This window comes from Lepidochelys kempii, chromosome 4 (assembly GCF_965140285.1).
Source record: "Lepidochelys kempii isolate rLepKem1 chromosome 4, rLepKem1.hap1, whole genome shotgun sequence".
Classification (NCBI taxonomy): domain Eukaryota; kingdom Metazoa; phylum Chordata; order Testudines; family Cheloniidae; genus Lepidochelys; species Lepidochelys kempii.
The window spans coordinates 122,568,463-122,589,227 of NC_136383.1; the positions used below are offsets into that span (position 1 = coordinate 122,568,463).

The following is a 20,765-nucleotide window of genomic DNA, read 5'->3' on the forward strand; positions in this document are numbered from 1 at the left end:
TGTTTTCAAATTACTGCTTGTTAAAACATCACTATACTGGGACACAAGTTTGTGTCTGGAAAAAAACTGGGTACTGTAAAGAAATGATTCTAGTCTAGTAAATCTAGCTATACAATAAAGATGACTAACACAATTAATTTTCTGTTTCCATTGAACTAGAAGATTGAAATTTGGCACACACACACATTGTGGGCCTCCGAATACTGGAAAAAACAAGATCTAACATTTGAACTTCCACTTTTCTATTGGAGTTCACCAAAAGGTCATCAACCTTTCTATAGAATTTTAACTATTTAAATGGCCTTTTGAACTAGAATCTTGAAATATGGTACTCTCATTCATTATGGGCCACTGATTTCAGGATAAATTCCAAATCTGAACTTTGACCTTTCCATTACAATTCTTAGAAATGAAAGGATTTGCCTGACAGTGAGTGTGGAAAAATCTTGTGAGACCTTCACTTTGCTAACTATAGGCCTGACAGGACCATTTCCAAGGAAGTACCTAAGGATTAGGTCTCATTTTTAACTATTGCACATCTTAGCCTGTACACTACCACATCATCCAAATACCCTAGAGCATATTGGCTGGGAGGCTGAAGAACCTAGTCCATCAAGCTCTGGAAAACCACAGGCACTCCATTCAGCCCAAAAAGGCCTGGTATGAAAATGAAACCCTAGGGCAGAGGTAGGCAACCTATGACATGCAAGCTGATTTTCAGTGGCACTCACACTGCCCGGGTCCTGGCTACCGGTCTGGGGCGCTCTGCGGCGCTCTGCATTTTAATTTAATTTTAAATGAAGCTTCTTAAATATTTTAAAAATCTTATTTACTTTAAATACAACAATAGTTTAGTTATATATTATAGACTTATAGAAAGAGACCTTTTAAAAACATTAAAATGTATTACTGGCATGCAAAAACCTTAAATTAGAGTGAGTAAATGAAGACTTGGCACACCACTTCTGAAAGGTTGCCAACCCCTGCCCTAGGGTATGGATAATGTTGTTTTATTTGTGATTCTCATTTTGGTGGAATACTTTTTGTTAGCTCTACAGCAATGAGATATGTTTCCTCCTAGCCAGTCTAGCAAATCATTCTCCCTTGTGGCAAAATATCTTGTTCATCTCAGTCCTTTTTAGCCTTGGAGACTCAGGATTGGGGCAAGGCAAATCCTTATTGGTGGCACAGGGTCCTGCTACTCCTCTCCTCAGTCACTCCCTTGTGCTTGTTTTCCTTCCCTTCTGGGGAGCAAGTGCAGCCTCCTTACTGGGAAGATTTGGTGTCTTCTCACAAACAGCCTACAGGCAGCTTCCCTACTCCCCTCACTCTCCCCCTCCTACCACTCAGGGGAGGGTTTAAAAAGGTCCCAAGTAGTTGGAGTCAGCTGAACCTAATTGGTTCCCTAGCGACCCCTTTTCCAGCTGAACCTTATTGCCCCATAGTTCTCTCTCCTTAGTGGATAGGGAGGGGCCTTTTAAACCCCTGGGACTAATTACTACCCCCCTTTTGTAGCTGTTTGTCCTGGGTTTACCACACCCTGCATATGGGGAAATGTAGGATCCTCCCCTGTGGAATCAATAGGTCTGATTCGCTACTACTTTGTATCTTATATTGTCATTACATCTGTGCAAACTGGATGTAAAACAGTACCATCTTAGCACAGTAACATTTTTCACCCATTTTGCACAGGTGTAAATGTCACCACATAGGGCAAGCGTGGGGAATCTATGTTCCGTGGGCCAGATTCCGCCCGTTGCTTAATTTCATCCAGCCCTGCCCCGCTCCGCCCACCCTGTGCTCCAACCGGGAAGCAGGGTCCGGGGCTCGCCCCACTCAGCCTGGCTCTCCAGCTGTGGAGAGGGGTTGGGAGCTCAGCCCACTCCACCTGCCTGGCACTCCAGCCAAGAAGCGGAGTTGAGGGGCTCGCCCTGCTCTGCCCACTGAGAGCTCCAGCCAGAGAGCGGGGGCTTGCCCCACTCTGACCATCTGGTGCTCCGGCTGGGGAGTGGGGTCGGGGGCTCGCCCTGCTCTGCCCGCCGGGTGCTCCAGCTAGGGAGTGGGGTTGGGGGCTCATCCCGCACTGTCTGTCTGGCACTCCAGCCGGGAAGTAGGGTCAGAGCACGGGGGTGTGCCCGCTCGCAAGCCCCCATGCCCTGACCCCGATCCCTGACTGGAGCACCAGGCGGGCGGAGCGGGGCAAGCCCCTGCACCCTGACACTGTTCCCCAGCAGGCGCGCTGGGCAGGGAGTCAGAATGGGTGGGGGTGCAGGGGCTCCCATTTTTTCAGGGCCCCACAATTGGCGGGGGCTCCTGGGCACACCCCCTTGGCATAGCGGCTAATCCGCCGCTTGGTGTAGGGTGGGTGAGCAAGCGGGCAGCCCAGCGATGGCAGAGGAATGCTAAAAAAAAATAGGCCTGCTGCTTGGGGAGCCAGGCCTGGCGTGGGGCGGTGGGACGGAAGCCGTTGCTGCTGGAGAGAGGCGTCTCCCCTCAGAGCTGGGTGCGTGCCTGGGTCCATCACCCCTGCAACGCCAGCTGGAGGAGGCAGGGGAGACGCAGCCCCATTCCATCCTCTCCCCCACCCCTGCCCCCTGTCATTGCCCACCCACCAAAAGTCGGGGCCCATCCAAGTGTTCCATCCTGGCTAGCCACTGGGACATCCACCCCGGAGCAGGGGGAGGACAGCTCCTCTCCGTCCAGTTCTGGGGAGGAGCCCCCCCACGCTCCTGGGATTCCTGCACTTGGCTCTGGGCCCCCCAGAAATATACTGACAAACCAGGGGGAATTCAGAGAAGAGCCACACGACAGCAGCAGGGGATGGTAGGGCTGATTTACGGCAAGAACAACATCACAGCATCTGATCCAAAGACCGGGGTAGTCAACGGCATGGGCTTTGGATCAGACCTTTGCTTTTTATTTGTGTGTGGCCTGTGATTGATTTTTTTCTGTGGGTCTATGGCCCCTGATAGAAAAAGGGTTCCCCACCCCTGACATAGGGCACAAGGCAGAAGAGAATCAGGTCCAATGTCACAGTATTCTTCCATAGTGGTGATGTACTGAAGGCCTTATCTACATACTGAGTTGCACCAGTTAATCCAAAGGGGTGTTTTTAAACTGATTTAGTTAAACCAAAGCTGGTGTCAAGGACTGCTGCTCTTTGGCAGACCCTTCTTTCCATATGGACTCTTTTCTTCCTTCCCTTCCTGCGTCCTTGATATTCCTCTCACTCAGCCCACCCTATCAGGCAGCAATCACTTGTGCATTGCGCTACCACCTGCCGCTGTGCCTCTGATTCACTGCTCTTTCTCAGCTCCCTCTGACTGCAGGGCCTAGACCCCCTGGATCTTTGCTTAATCATCATCTGCATGGTGCTTGCAGCTACCATTTCAAGGCAGATGAAACAATAATATATACTGATAAAAGATAATGAATCAGTTCTTATCCAAAGCAGACAAAGTTTATAAGAAAAATAAGTTCAGATCAATTGACTTTTAACAACTCTTGTTCTTGGGTTGGCAGCACCGACTTGTACATAATTTTCTAACTGCTATCTTTAGCAGAAAGAACGAGGAGTACTTGTGGCACCTTGGAGACTAACAAATTTATTTGAGCATAAGCTTTCGTGGGCTAAAGCCCACTTCATTGGATGCATGCCATGGAACATACAATAGGAAGATATATATATACACAGAGAACTACGGTATTTTCCACGGCATGCATCCGATGAAGTGGGTTTTAGCCCACGAAATCTTATGCTCAAATTAATTTGTTAGTCTCTAAGGTGCCACAAGTACTCCTTTTCTTTTTGCTGATACAGACTAACACGGCTACCACTCTGAAACCTATCATTAGCAGGTGGGACAAGATGGGTGAACTAATATATTTTATTGTACCAACTCCTGTTGGTGAGTGAGAGACTAGTTTGCCTCCCTCACCAACAGAAATTAGTCCAGTAAAACATATTACATCACTCCCCGCTCCCCCGGTCTTGCTAATATCCTGGGAGCCACATGGCTTCAAGACTACATATATCTTTGACAGGTGGCTATTGTCCCTGGAGGCTTCCTGCTGCTAGTCCAATTACATAGTGGCCATGAAGATTTCACACTCTATTAGGGAAAAATGGGTAATTAAGTAATCAAACACTATGAGTTGTCTAAAATATACACAAAAAGAAAAGGAGTACTTGTGGCACCTTAGAGACTAACCAATTTATTTGAGCATGAGCTTTCGTGCCACAAGTACTCCTTTTCTTTTTGCGAATACAGACTAACACGGCTGTTACTCTAAAATATACAGAGAGTTGTGAAAGGTATAATTAAGATATTTGCTACGATGATGTATATTTTAGTGACCAGTGTGTTCTTGCATGAGTCTTCAAGGACAGACAAAACAGAAAGAATCAGGGGTTTGTGCATAAGCCCTGTAGAGGCTCTTTATGTGCCATGCCAGAGAAGGCTTTGAATGCCACTCTTGGACACACATTCCAGGGTATGCCAACCTCCAGCTCTGACTAGGAGGTTGTTTGAGCCAAAGTCCACAAATCTGGCCTTAATGATCCACATGATAGGGTTGCACAGAGTGCAAGTGTGGGTAGAGTCCAGCCCCATGAACCTACAGTGCATTTTTCATTCCTTAACAATGGGAACTTTTGTGTTTTGTTGACCAATTATTTAATGAGCCATGAGAAAAATTCCATTGCATTTCAGTCCTCCTTTTTGTCATGTGTAAATAAGTAGCATCCTCATTAGTGATTATTTGTGTCTTTGCTATCTTGTGATGTTATTGGTATCAAATGTGTAAGGGAAGTCACAGAGCTATCATTTTGGTAATGACCTTACTTTGCTTATTCATCTTGAAATACACACTGCCTGGTAAAAAGATAATTTCTTCAGTGTAGGCACTGATAGCCTGTCCTCAAGTGCTCCAAGTTTCACTACTCATAGAATACAATGAGCCAGATTCATCCCTCATGTAATTCCACTGAAACCAATGGAATTACACCAGGGATTAATTTTGCCCACTGTAGTGCTTTAATATATTACTGAAGTAATAAAATAGTATGTGATCATGTAATTAAAGATATTATTGTAATGTACAAAGGCCAGGGGGCAGGTGGTGGTGGGGTGGTGAATTAAAGTTGGTTATGTACTTCACTTTGCAACCATAACAATCTTTAATGTAATTTTTTTGTAGAGTATTTCCTAAGTTTTTAAAAAAGCAAACTGAAAAAAATGAAATTCTATCACATGGAATCATACTGACACTGACTTGGGTCATCAGTAAGGTAGGAACCTTTATATCCACAGCACAGACCTCAGCCATGTAAGCTAACAGAGTAACTGATAATGGTAGTAGGTTGTCATGCTCCCTGTGGACCTGCCACGACTGCTTTTTATAATGGGAAGTGTTAGGAAATCTTAACTTAGGCATTATTACATGCATAACCCATAATACAGTAATAATAATTGAAAATACCTAGTGCTTTTCATCCGTAGATCTCAAAGCACATTACAAAGTCATTATTATTAGCAGTTGTCAAGGTTGAAGGGATTCAGAATGTGAGACAGAACAAAACAGATTCCCGAAGGCTAAAAATAAACAAAACACTAAGTCAGTATGTATTTTTGTGCTGATCAGTTATTGCTGCACAGCACTATAGTCAACAAAGTGCTAAAATGACATAAAAATAAAGAGGTGTAAGGCTAATGGCACAGTACATTTCAAAGTTATTTTCTTCATTTTTGTCTCTCTTTTGTCCTTGTCTTTAAGATACAAACCCTTCAGCTTCCTCACATACATATAAGAATAATACAGATTAATAAAAACAGTAAGTCCTGATCCTGCAACCAATAGGCAAGTCATCTTTTCTCATAAGAGGAATCCCACTGAGATTGCAGGATTGGAACCTGTTCCTGTAAAATATTTTTATAGGTATAGGGCCTTAAAGAGCTCTTGTATGTTCTCTTATTACATGCATAGATTCCATGTTTAGATTCCTAATGCACAGATTCCTAATTTTCCATTCAGACTGAAATGTGTCTAGTATTCCTAATTATTTTGCTTTAATCAAAATACCCAGCCATATTCTGGTATGGAGGAAGGGTTTTTCCTCTATTTTATCAGCATTTACAAATACGAATCCCATCTTGCAATTCTTACTCACACAAGTAGAGCTCACTCAAATAGTCCCCTAGACTTCAGAAAGATTACTGATATGAGTAAGGACTACTTGCATAATTAAGAGTCACACAGTTGGGCCCATGATCTGGAGAAACATCTCCTTTTATGTTCATTAGATAAAGTAAATCTGTTTAAGTAATATACATGAAACATTAGTTTGCATCTCAACTAAAACGCAAGATGAACTCAGGACAGGAGGATCTTAGCATGTTGTAATAGGTCAACATCCCCAAAGGGTATCCCAGAATTCTGTCTGCCACCCTCATGCTGTTGCTACGGCTGCAAATCTGCCTTCTGTTGTTTTTGTCCCTGTTGCTGGGGGACCAACTGCTGCTTCTAAATCCTCTGCTGCAGGTGCATTCATCTAATCTAGCATCACTCTAGAGACAAAAAAGCTTCTCTGATGCAAGAGGAAAAAAGTGTACCAGAAGAAACAGTGTGGAAGGTCACTTGGTATTACACCTTCCTTTATGGAATAGGTATATTGTACGCAAGGAAGGAGAAAATAAATGTGTGTGGAGCAAAATAGTGTCAGGGACACTGGCACTCCAGCCACCTAAGGTTAAGAGAATGGAATCATTGAGCGGTGACCAGTATGGATTAGAAATCAGATGTTTTGCAAAGTAAAATATCATTGATAGCCACACGAGCTCCAGAAGTGTCCAAACCACTTGTTTTTCCCCAGAAATCTTTACAAAGAGTCCTGGGGGTTGGGAGAACTTTTTAAAGAAAGTGTCATTTGCCCATCAGATTTTGATAATCTTCCTAGCCACATCTCCTGTATTCTTATCCCTAACAATTAATGAACTACATCATTACTGTTTGAACTGACTTTATGGAAACACTCCATGCCAATGCCTTCAGATGCATAACACAGCCAGACTAGCCTGCTCTCTTCTCTTATACTACATGACAACTATGCTCACTGGAAAGGCAATGCAGTCACAATGAGCAGGATAATAAGTATAAAGACTGTATAGATAAATCCCAGTTATCTGAAATTTGCCTTTCCCCTGAACACAAATGTATTTATGAACTGAAATGCCAATTACCCAAAACCTCAGTGTTTTGGATGTCTCCTCAGACATCTAGACAATTAGAGCTTACCCATGGTACATCCATGTAATATAATTTTTATTGCTTTACATGGAAATAAATCATGAACAAGTAGTATAAACTGAGTATGACTTCGGAAGTGCGGCAGTTTTGTGCTAGCAGAATATTGATTTCCCATCATTTAACCAAAAGACATTCATCCAGTCTTATTTAAATTAACTCAGAAGCTGAAAAGTTCAGAGTGTAAGTGAAGGAAGAACAGTACCCACAGTTTTTAAAATCACAGCAAAGACCTCTCGACTCAAAAAATAATTAATCAAACAATATGAAAACATGGTGTGATGTTAGTTTAAAATTTTTGCTAAAGTGAAATTACTTTCATTACCTTATGCATTTTAGCAATGTCCAGAGATTTGACAATTCTGCTGAATTGCTGAAGACCAAGCTCCTCCAGTTGAAAAGTGGCCAAATAGCAAATAACTATCAAAAGACACATATAAAAACTATTTATATTCATTACACTTTTGGATTTTGACCATGGGGCTATGGCTGAAACCAAATCATGTGACTCACTTTTGGCACTTTCATTATTAATAATTTTGAAATATTTTTTTCCTTTCGTCTGTATAACGGGGCTATATAATGATTGCCATTAAAAAGACATCCCTGTTTGTCTTATCATAGCCGACTCTCAGATACTATAGTTATTTTCAATTTTGTGCCAGATTCTCAGCTGGTGTAAATCAATATAGCTCCACTGGAATTACACAAGCTGAAGATCTGAAGCTTTTAACTACAGAAAAATACAAAACAAACCACAGTTATCTGAAGGCAGTGGAGTAGCCTTCAGACAATTGAGAGTTTGCATATCTGGAAGATCAACTCCTGCAAAGTTTAGAAGCTCTGTAGGGCTCAAGCTAAACTCCTAAAGGTGTTCTATGCCTTGCAGGAACAGAACTTAAGGCAGTGTAAGCTGCTGGAGAGGAAAGGGACCAAATGCGTCCTGAGTACCACTGGTCAAAGTTTCTGTGACAGAAAGTTTTTCTGTTGGAAATGCTGTTTCTTTGGAACTGAAACTTTTTGTGGGAATATGTTGCTTCAATGAAGTTTTGCTCCTAAAAAGGGGAAGAAAAGCATTTTGATAAGCTCAAAACATTCCATTTTGACTTTTTCCAAATGGGACATTTCATCTTTTCATTTCAATACAATTTTTCATCTTGAAAATTATTTTTTTACTTAAAAAAAATTAAAAGTTGAAATCTAAATGTCACATTTCAATTGATCCAAAGCATTTTTTTTTTCAAAAAAATGTTGTTTCGTGTGCAATTGCAGTTCCCACACAGCTCTAGTCTTGAGCAAATAGGGGCCAATGAAGGAAAAGGCAGAGAAGCGTAGAGTTGTCCCCAGAACTGGCAGAAGCGTCTATGGTGTTTCTCTGATCCTGTGAAGCTAAGGAACCCTTGTAGCACAGTGGTAGCCCTGAGGAACATACCAGGCTTTAGTTGATTTGCCTATAGCGCAGTATTTCAGATACCACAGCATGGTAACTATTAGCAAATCTTGACCAATGTGCAGGAGGCAAGTCAGTGTATGGTAACAGAGTATCAATCTTCTGTTTCAGCATAGCAACACATTTAAGTGGTCTTAGTGGTATACAGATGTATCTTATAAGAGCATTATTAAATTCAAATCTGCTCACATATAGTAACAGCCATGATAAACAACTTTGATAATCTAAGTGTCAATGAAGCTTGGCAAGGACCGTCACAAGCAGCTTAGAAAAATCTAAGCCAATGACCTTTGGACTCTCAACTTGTTCATATGGGAAAATATTCAGGGACACCCCCCCCGACTTCCACCTGATTAATGGAGGTCTTTAACAGGACCAATCCTGCCAATCCAGGAACAGCAATAGTCAGCTTAATGGTCACATTTATGTGCTTCTGACACTGAAAAACATAAGCTCTTTGTTTATGATGGAGAACTGTGGATAATTAGGTATCATTTAAAATGTTCTTGGATGTACGATGAATCTGAATCATGATAGCTGAGGTTCACATTTAGCTATTAATTTCCTGAACTTGAAGGTTTTCATAAATTTGCTTAAGATTCTGAGGTCCAGGATGGGTCTCAGACTGTATCTCTTTTGGGCACTAGGAAATATTTGGAGTAAAATGCCTGCTCTTGGTGCAATGGAGGAACCGCTTCTATAGCCTCCTTTATGGAAGGGAGCTTATTTTCTCCCACAGAAGTTTTTCATGAGAGGGAGAGGGATGTGAGAAAGCCTGGTGTAAAATGTGATTGAGTAACCACCACTGATGATATCTAGTACCCAGCAATATGAAGTGAACTTGCACCAGGCATCATAGAAGGTCAAGAGATGTGGTCCAAATTGCATAGATAGAAGTGTGTGACTCTCAGCCATCTTGCCCACAATGTTGCGTAGCCACCACCAGCAGGACAATATGCAGTCTGTATTGTGGACTTTTCGCAGGAGCAATCCTGGAAAAGGTAGAAGATTGGTATCTTCTCTGGGATTGAGTGCTCTGCTGCTGCTGAACAGAAGGGGATTGCCTGTGGAACTGAAACAACATATAAGGTATTTTCTTTTCTGAAGAGATGAGGACTGGAAAAGCCCTAGAGATTGGGCTTTAACTCTCTTGGTTTTAATTTCTGCAGAATCGTATCCATTTTATCACTAAAATGAGCTGATGCCTCAAAGTGGAGTTCTATCAGTTTTTGGGACTCTGCAGCAAGGCCTGATGACCTACCCCATTAATATCTCCTTAGAGCAATGCCAGTGGGCACAGGTCTGGTAATAGAGTCTGAAGTGTCATAAACTGCCCTCTGGGTATGTCTATCTTCAGTGACCAAACTTTGTTGCTTCCCTTTGTTCATCCAGTAAGGAGTACTGAATAGGGTTAATGGTGTCCCATAACACATAATTATATCTGAACATGAGAGTTGGCAGTTTGCCACTTGGCAACCCAGAAGTGGAAAAGATAACTTTTCTTCCAATGGGATCCGGTCCTCCATCCTTCTCTATGTAAAGGGAGCAGTCACAGATGCTCTGTAACTTTTAGATAATTCCTGAGCTGTCGAGATCAGCATGGAATCGGCCAGTGGATGTTGTAACAATAATTGGCCCTCTGAAGGTATAGGATACATACAATCAGCCCTTTTTGATACTGGTGGCAAGCACACAGAAAAGAGCCAAATGTCTTCTGCTGGCTTGAATAGTCCTTGGAGATTAGGAAAGGTGACTTTGTCTTTTGTATGCAATTCCATGATGTCAAAAAGGGTATCAGATGGTGCAGACCCCTCAGTCTGTAACAAAAGGGTATTAGTAATTCTCCTTGTCAGCTCCTGAAATTGCTTCTGTTCATTATGAAGAGAGACGAAGTCCCAGTTTGATCATCAGGGGACATACCATTGGTATAATACTTGATGGCTGACTGCTCCACTTCCTCTGAAGAAGTCTCCTCACAGTTATCATACCCATAGCACTCTTTTTGGGGAGGCAATGTTGCCAGGGCCAACAGCGCTAGTCTTATCTGCGCTGATTGAAACATGGGTATCCTTGAAGGTGGTGGGGCCTGGGAGAAGGTTCATACCAGGAAAGTTCTCAGTGCCAAAGAAGGTTCCTCTAGTGCTGGGAGAAGATCGGTATTGATGTTTTTGCTGATGCTGAAGTCGGTGCCGTAGTGGTTTTGATAGAATAAAGACTTAAACCCCTGAAAGGTCCAGAAAACTGTGCATTGGGACACTACAAAAACCTTTCATTGACTTAGGAGCCTAAGTCTCATTTTCAAAAGTGACTTAAGCCATAGTGGAGCCTAAGTCAGTTAAGCATTACAGTGCTGAATGGAGCAATGCCTAGTAAATACCTTTAAAAATCTGGGCCTAACTAATAATAAACTAGGCTAACTAGCTCACGGAAAAGAAAGAATTCTGTTTAGCTGTCTGTGTCAGTGGCAAAGGAACTCTGGTGGTCATCCTAGCATGACAGTACTGCTGTCACACCCCTCTCTCAGCAGACACGGCTTTGCTATACAATTCTGCAGTGCGATGATAGAAGTGCTAGATCCCATAAGTGGGACAGCACAGAGGCTGTTGCAGAAAATTTTTAAGTGAAATCTGCACCACCTGGATACTTTATTTTCTTCTAGTGATGGATATGATCATGTATCTGAACTGTACCATCAGTCTAACTTTCAGCCAAATTCTGCAGTACTTACTCAAGCAAAACTCCCATCAGTGGGAGTTTGGACTGAGAAAGGATTCCAGGATTTGGCCTTTAGGTTGTAAGATCACTGGTGAATGACCAAGTCTTTATATTTTGTACAGCACTGACCAAATGATAATGCTTAACATGGAATCTAATCGTAACACCTGAACAACTGAAATAATGTATCTTTCTTATGTTCCATAGTTATACTACGTTATGTAGCTTAAAAGAATACCTACCCACATAGAGATTGCGCTCAGAAAACAGGCAATGCTTCCCATCCCGAACAAAAAATGCATTGACTACTATGTCCAATAAAGGTTTATATTCAATACATCCAGCTAGAGTCTCCAACTCAAATGCTCCATCTGTCACATTAAGGGTCTAGAGGGATACAAAAAATAAGTAATGATGAATGAATTCAGGGAACAAAATATTAAATCAAACAGCACTGACTGAGGTGGAGGAGGCACAATTTTAAAACTATTTTAAAAATGAATACAACTTTAAGAAGTTAATGGCCTTTGTAAAGCAAAATTAAAAGAAAAAAATCTTTGACTTTCAGTTAATCTGCTGACATGCATTTAGCAAAAAACCTCAAATGATGTGTGAAAGTCAACAGTTAATGCAAAGAAAATGTATATGTAAAGTAATGTATTGTCCTTGAGCTATGATCAATGACTAACTCACCCAATAGAATGGGGAACCTCCAATGAGATTTTGCTCTTGCACGGGGAAATTCTCTTTACCTACATAATGCCAAGTAATGTGGTTGTATGTAGGAGAAGTGTCTGTAGTTTGGGGAGGTGAAATGAAGCCCAGAATCAGGGCAGGGGCCAGGGGAAGTACCCCTCTGAGGTTGCTACTTCAACTTATCGGATGGAGAAAGTGGCCACGGGCCATCCATACAATTAATACATTCTGCATGTGCAAGTCTCAGGATCCTTGTTAATGTAGATTCTGTGCATATTACCTTATTGGTCTCCATTGTCACTGTGACGTGATGCTCCATATTCTTTATAGAAATAAGCTTATGATATGAATATGGAATAACTAAGATATATTTTATGCAAGATGACTCATGTAAGATATCATTGGAAAGATTATGATTTACTGAATGTGATTATCCAATTTGTATGCATGTATCATTTCTGTATCTGGAGTTAGGAATATTGACTATGTTACAATTACAACTGTGGTTATACTTGGAGACACCCACCAGATAGTAAGCAATCAGCCTTAATGGTCTATTAGGAAAAAAACAACAAGTCTCTGAAGATGTGGATCCCCCATCTTCCAAGAGTTCCTTCCTGTGAACATTGTAAATAAACCTGGTCTGATGGTTGCTTTGACACTGCAAGGTCAGGTGATAATGTCACCTAGTAAAAAGTACCACCTTGGACACTGCTGGTTCTTTTCCCGTGGAAACAAAGGCTTCCCGCCTTATGTAAATTCTATTTAAGGCTGGGGAGTAAGGCAAACAGGACTCTTCTCCATTGCCTTCCTGCCCAAGAAGAAAGACAGATGAAAGTACCTGAAGAGACAAAGGAACTGAGCTGAGGGAAAGGCAAGGGCTGAGTCCAGACTAAGACAGAAGTCTAGTCTATAAAGAGAAATAACTGGAACTCTAAGCTACAGAAACTCTGCAACTCGCCTAAAACAACATTTAGGGTCACATATTACATTTTGTAATCTGTTTCTTGAGCATATTAAGCCTAGTGTGCGTGTTTTGTTTATTTTGCTCAGTAATCTGCCTTGTTCTGTTTGCTATCCTTTATAATCATGTAAATATCTTTTATAGTTAATAAACTTGTTTTTAATTTATTTCAAAACCCAGTTTGTGCAATTCATATCTGGGGGGGCAAAATCTCTCTCCACGTTGAGGGAGAGGGTGAATTTTTATGAGCTTGCGCTGCGCAGATCTTTCTATACAGCGCACAACAATATTATTTTGGGTTTACTTCACAAAGGCCGTGTGCACTTGAGTGCTAGGAAATTTCCTAGCTGACTCTTCCCATAGAGAGCTACTTGCAGACTCTGTGTGATTCTACAGCTGGTGCGTCCCTACCTGTGTGTGTGTGCTGCCAGAGGCTGGAGAGCCTGATTCAACAAAACAGGGAGAGGGAGCCCAGGCTAGTGGAGCAGGCAGGCTCAGTGAAACCCCAGTACATCAGGTGGCATCCTGGATGGGCAGTCCAACCCATCACAGTCACCTGTCTGAAAACCCTTTGTGAAATATACAGAAGGTTCAGAGGCCCCCTTGCAAGGACACTCTACCTGTGACACCCCCTCACAAACCCAGTGCAAGATTTAAGTGGCATGGAAGAATCTGTGGTGGTGAATTGCATAGATGAATCTCATGCTGAACAATCTTTCAAATGCATTTTATTATATTGAAAATATTTCCATTCTAAATCACCTTTAGAATATTGTAATAGGGTCTAATGCCCGGTACAATTTTCTATTAAACAAATTTACAAGGAGGGCAACTGATTTTGGGAAGAGTGGCAGGAAAATAATGCTTCCTTGATTTAGAGATGCTAGCAAGAAGTAAACAAAGCTCAATGCATCTTCTGAAAAGATATAGTCCACATTTTGATTTCTCCTTCTCAGTGGCAATGCTCCTTGTTTATGGTGATAATTTGTCATTTTAAAGTGTCAATATGACTCTATATACAAAATAATGGATGCAAGTCCAATTACTATTAGGACATGGGCTCATACCCAGAGCTGGCACTGCAGAGCATTAGGAGCTATTGGAACTGTGGTTGCAGACTGCCTTTCAATGAGATGTTAAATCCTGCCTGTTTTTCAAAGATCTGTTTGTAGAAATTAAAGATTTTATGGTACTTTTTAAAAAGAGAAAGGGATAATCTTATTGAGAGAGGGCCAATGTGCTCTCTTTCAATAAGCATGTTCTAATATCTAAGGCTCTCTGAGCTACTCTGCAAAATGACTTCTCTGTCAGTTCTTCACTTGTAAGCAAGGATATTTTGCGCCCTCGGTGAAATTTCCACCTTGTGCCCCCCCCCTTGCACATCAGTTCATTGAGGGGCAAATCCCAACAAGCCTTTCTAGCTCTAACTGCACCTGTTACCTCTTGATTATTAAAAAGATATTTCTTCATGATCAGTAATGAATACAATCATACAACACAAGGGCAGAGGGGATATTTTATTATTGGGTTATAAATCTTTTTCTCTTATAATATAAATCATACATGCTGCTAAGAAGGAAGGTCTTGTGTGTGAGTCACATGCCTGGGAGTGAGCAGATCCATGTTCTATTCCCAGCTTTTCCTCAGAATTCCTGCAACACACAAATTCTTCTCCCTTGCAAGGCAACTTGGAGGAACATCTAGAAGAGCTAGCTCTTAAATAGACATATCCTTGGGCCAACATGACACCCATATGCCTCATTTTCAATTGAATAGACACATTGCCTCCCAACAACTCCAGAGAGCAGGGATAGGGTGTGTGCATGGCACACCATCTCTAGAGGACATGCTACCATATTTGCAACCAAAGTGGAGAAAGGTGTAAGGGGAACATGACCAAGCCTTGCAGCCCAACACCATTTGAGGGAATTTGTGCACAAAGGGCACCTAGAGTGAATCCCTGAAGCAGGACTACTTGCAACCATATACTGTGTGTCCCAGGGTGCAGGACAATACTAATCTGTCAGTTTATGGTTAAAGAGCACTTCAAATGCCATTGCATCTACTAACTGATGATTAGACAATACAGCACTGAAGTACTTGCATAACTTCAACCTTGTGAGTAGTTCCGCTATGTTTAAAGTTACTCACATGCTTCAGTGCGTGTAGCATGGGGGCTGGTGAAATGCTGCTACTCTGGATGGAGTTATGTATTACAATTCCTATGGCACTGTGTTTTAAAAATATTAATATTAAAGATTTATATTGCCAGAGGCATCAACCAAGTTGGGGCCCCATTGTGCTAGGAACTAAATTGATACATAGTAAATGAGAGTCCCCAGGTGTTTACAGTCTAAAGACATGATCTAACAGGTGCATAGGCAAACACTGGGCAGGTTGTCAGTGGTGCATATGGCTGTGGGATGTTTCTTTTAGAATGAAATCCAAATTAATAAATAAAGTCACGTGACATAGCCTATCAAGAATCAACTTTGCCGTTGACAAATCCCACTCAGTTAATTGCTCATCTAACTTTCAGAAACTTTCATGAAAATCTAGGCTCTTTATCTCTTAGATAAAAAATGTATTTCTCTCTCCCCATCCTCTGGAAACCTAACTACTTGGTGGCTTAGTTGATATGAGTTCATTGTTTTTCATTTGACTTTCAAAATATGCTGTGCAAATATTTGAGTAACAGTACCTCAAAAGGCAGAAAAGGGCAAAAAAATAAAAGGTTGTTTTTCCATATTCAACTTTCAAAATCATTTTCTTTCTTTGTGAATTTTTAACAATATTAAAGTTAGTAAAACAAGACTTTTTTAAAGATGTGATGGTCCAAGTGTAAACAAACTCACTTTGTATAAAAATATTAAAATACTTTATATTTACTCCTCAACCATGTAATTGGTCTTTTTTTATCTGAAATCTGAAGAATATTCCCATCTTGCATGATAAGCTATAATCGAGAGCTTCTTCTGAATTCTGTACCATTGTTCTGGAATTTAACCAAGATTTTCAATGGTGAACACAGAATCTGCTTTTCAAACACAAAAGACCAAAAATGCAATGTGATGAGATATCAAGTTATTGAAGAACCCTAAATATGCATTTATGCGCCAGCCCCCGTGCACCTCCTGGCTAACCTCACTGCGCTCAGGCTCTGTGGCTCCGGGCCATGTGAGCCACCATCACTGGGGCTCGGGGCCCTGAGCCTACTCCGGGAGGAGCAGCGGCGGCTCACACTCCCGGGAGCCGCAGAGCTGAGCACGGCGATTGGGACGCTGGGGGGTGCATGGGGGCTGCCGCCCACAGGCATCTGCTGCAGGAGCCCCCGGGGGGGAGCTGGGCTGTGCCGACGCCCCCCCCCCTGGCGGCTCCTACAGCGGATGCATGTGGGCGGCGGCCCCCGTGCGCCCCCTGGCTCCCACCTAACCGCGCTCGGGCTCTGTGGCTCCGGACCATGTGAGCTGCCACCACTGGGGCGCGGGGCCCTGAGCCTGCTCCGGGAGGGGCAGCAGCGGCTCACACTCCCAGGAGCCACAAAGCCCGAGCATGGCAAGGGGAGATCTAGGGGGTGCACGGGGGCCGCCGCCTGCATGCATCTGCTGCAGCCTGCAGCAGCCCTCCCCCGGGCGGGGCACCGGGCCACAGCCTGGACAGGCGGGGCGGGGGGCGCAGCTGCTTCCCGCTAACGGTGCCACTACCTTTGCAGGGCTGCTGCCCCCTCCCCCACCCGCTCCTACATGGCTGGGGCTCGCCGCCCCCGCAAGCCGACACTCTGGCTCTCCAGTGCCTCCGGAAGGCGGCTTCTCCCTGCTGAGCCAGGAACCGCTTTTTGGCACCCCCAACCACTTGGTGCCCTTGGCAACCGCCTAGTTTGCCTAGTGGTTGCACCAGCCTTGCTTGTAAGCAGCATTGTCAATGCCTGCCCTGAGGGGTGGGAACAGGGGAATTGCTATGCTGCATTAGACTAGTAGTCCAACTCACCCCGTACCCTGTCCCTGGCAGCGGAGTGAAGGCTGCTATTCTTCTGCAGTGACTCCCATCCAGTTCAAGAGTGGTGTTATTGGGATTTGGAAAAGAGCCATGCCAAACACCTCCTGAAACATAATCATGCTCATCACAATACAGAGCCTTGAAAGTGAGGACAAATAAATGGTAGGGCTTTAAAGTATAGTTCTAATCTGAAAAGTCAGTTTATAAAAATGGTGCTGTGAAGTTCCAGGTTTATTTTCTTTCACTGTCTTTCAGATTAAATATATTGAGTGAACACATAAAAAATGTTATTTTCTACCTGCCATCCCTGCAAACTCAGCCTAGGTTTGGAGAGTGAAGCTGGGTACTTTTCTTCTTGTGGATTATCACTCATACTAAGTCCACAGGCCAATCAGTTATACTCCTGCAGTCTCATTACCCTCACTGAGGTTGCACAAGTGATTAACTGATTAGCTCGGGGGTTGGAATTTAGCAAATAATCTGTCAATAGTGAACAAGTAGAAATAGAATCCTGCTCAGTTCTTCTTAGCATTATTGACTTTGCAGGGCTAATAGGAGTTAAAAAAATAGTAAAAAATTATTTTTGTCAATGAAGTCAGCAAATATGATTCTAAATACACATTGGAAAAAGATCTGTTGGGTAAGAAGGTGCAGAGTACAACCACACTTGAAATTTGCTGCATGACCATAGGGATCATGTAACTTTAAAAAGTCCTACCGGCATCTAGGGACTGGAGTCAGCATAAGTAGGACCTCAGCTGTACCCTTAACCAAGGCTCTGCCCAAAGAGCAGCTAAAACAGGAGAGAAGGGCAGAGGACACACTTGGGAAAGAAGGCAATGAGGGGACATACAAAAGTCAGTGGGGAAAAGACTAGAGAAGTGGAAGGAAAATTAAAAAAATGAAAATATATGAGGAAATTAATATTAGTAATGTGGGTTCCATCCTGCAAGGTGCTGAGAACTCCTATGAAGAATTTAGCAACTTCTACTGACACCTTCCAGGACCAAGATCTATGCACGTTTCTTTCAGCTACTGGTCTATTAACTTAATTGTTTAACAGGATTGATAGGAAAAACTCAGAAATCTAACCTCCTACTGAAGACCTGTGAAGCCATTAGCCCCAGATTATAATCCATCATTTGAAAGTGTGTATTTGAAGGGAAATCTCCCAAACAGGTGAAATTAACACCCCAAAGTTAAAAAATGAGAAGCCATCAGTAAGGCTCCAATAATAAGCACTCTCCAGTCTCCCCCAATCCTTGTGAACAAAAAATATTGGAATCTTCATTTGTCTAAAATCATGGCATTCAACTTATTAGTGCATGAAACACTCTGAGATGCCCTGAGTACAAAAGGTAGTATATTAAACCAATTTTACTCTATTTAGTTTTGAAGGAGGAAGAGCAGTAGGAAGAATGATGAAACAAGAAGAGATCCACTAACAGCAGAAAACAGAAGTGCCTAAAGTGTGACTTGGAGGCCATATAAAATCTGACACATACAGAACACCAGGGAATGATCACATGCTGTGCTCTGACCAGCAGTTATTCTACAGTGACCAGCAGGGAGGAGTGTACGTGTGCAATCACTTGCCTCCATTTAGTGTACTTCTTCTGTTGCCCTGAATTAACAGGGGCAGAGACAGAAGATAGTCCCAGTACAGAAAGAGGAATGATGCTCTTATTGCATCATAACAATGGGCAAAAAAGCAAAGAATCAGTACATGGCTTGAGGCTAAGCAATGTGTTGACAAGAGGAGCAGTTCAGGGTCAGCTGTGCCTCAGAACTTTAATGTCTAAAGGCTATATGGGCCACATACCAAAAATGTCCTCTTTCCTGGACAGAAAATCTACTGAGTTGGTTTTTAATTTAATAGGCTACTTACTACAGGTATGTTTCAGAATAGCAGCCATGTTAGTCTGTATCCGCAAAAAGAAAAGGAGTACTTGGTCTCTAAGGTGCCACAAGTACTCCTTTTCTTTTTACTACAGGTATGTGTTTGATGTCAAGATATAAAGTCCAGGGTCAGAACTGGGTTGCCTGAAATGAGGCAAGGCCGGGTCCAAGGCAGAAGCAGGGCTGGGAACAACCAGGCACAGGAGCTATTGTAGCCTTATTGGGATCCAGGAAGTGCTAAAGGATCCCCCCCAGCCTAAGGGGGGGGTCCACAGGACCTGGAAAACCAAATAATTACGGGGGAACAACTAATGAACAACAGGGACAGGAGAGCGGTCAAAGGGTCAAACGAAGGGAACCGGACGGGGACACCGAGCAGAGAACCCCGGACAGCGCCCACTGCTCCTCAAAGGCGTCAAAGGAGTCAGTGGATGCCACCCAGAGGAACTCTGCCCGGAGACGTGAATGGACAGAGGATCGGAAATAGACCGCACAGTCACAGGAGACTCCATCGGCCAACCTCCTCACCCTGGTTTTATAGATGGCCACTTTAGCCAGGGCCAGGAGGAGGTTGACCAGGAGGTCCTGCAGACAGGGAGTGCATAGATAAGGAGGTGAGGGGAAAAGTGCAACCAAAATCTTAACAAAATATTCATGAGGAGAAGCTATTGTAGCCATAGGCAAATGCTTGAAACAGACACTAAACTGCTGCTGAGCTGAAAAGCAGTTCTGAGTACTCTTCCAGCCAATCAGGCAGCCTACTATAGGCCAGCTGCAGGCATTAGGTCACCTGGAGACTGGCTCTGCTGCAGGTTTTACTTCCAGACTGGCTCTACTGGGGAATCTCATTCCTGACACTCAGCTTTCCCTCTATCTATCTGAGATTGGAGCTCTGATTAGAGCTAGTTGGCTGAGGGTCCTTCTAGATAAGGCAGAGGTTAGAAGTTGTTTGCCTAGGGATATTTCCATAGAAACTGTAATTGATTATATCTATTTTCTCAATTGCAATCACTTTTGTTACCGAAGCTGGCAACTTAGGTCCTACTGGATTTTCAATTGCTTTTGAATATCCAGGCAGCAGAAATAACCAAAAGATTTCCCCTCCCCCGTCTTTGATTGGCAGAGAGGCTAACTATTCCTTTCGGATATGGATTGACCACATACATCCACAGTTTTGCCTCTTCCAGATTGCATGTTTGATGACTATGTGCTTTACTTGAGACTACACTTTAAGACCACTTGGAACCTTCAGCAAGTGCATAATATGGTTTCCTATTTAATTACAAGTGTTTAATTCAAGGAGCTTTTTATCCCTGAGCTCCACAGATTGCACTGGCTTCTAAATTGTTTATGGGTACAAAGTCTCTCCATTATGGCCTTGAATTTTGAAAGTTCAGTATTTGCTAATTCTCAAGTGTTTAATACCTTGCAAGTGACCAGTTCCTAAAGGCATGGAGACAGCCTTTGGGTGTTCTGTGCTGGGAAGAAGATGAAGCAGGTTGACTCTTGCTTGAAATATATACTTACTGGCATTGCCTCCTTCTGTGTAGGAATCCCCCACCTCTCCAAGCCTGTCTTCCTAATGTGCCCCTTCCCATTATTGATTCCTGACTTTTTGCTCTACTAGGAACCAGCAGAGGAGAACTGGGACCAAGCAGGCTGGGGCAGGGAGGAATGAGCACAATACTTTCAACATAGGAGAGTAGAATAAGTAGTGTTACGTAAGATAGACAGGTAGTGGGG

At 42.9% G+C, this 20,765-nt stretch overlaps 1 protein-coding gene across 3 annotated transcripts in view; it reads right to left on the bottom strand.

Annotated features, from left to right (window-relative positions):
* Positions 1 to 20,765, bottom strand: part of CFAP99 (cilia and flagella associated protein 99) — a 107,894-nt gene that overhangs the window by 61,111 nt on the left and 26,018 nt on the right. For all 3 annotated transcript variants that reach the window (XM_073342717.2, XM_073342716.2, XM_073342715.2), the window contains exons 3-4: positions 11,710 to 11,854; positions 7,628 to 7,722 (exon numbers count right to left, since the gene is read on the bottom strand). In XM_073342717.2, coding sequence (XP_073198818.1) covers positions 7,628 to 7,722; positions 11,710 to 11,854 — 240 coding nt within the window. The remainder of the gene's footprint in view (positions 1 to 7,627; positions 7,723 to 11,709; positions 11,855 to 20,765) is intronic.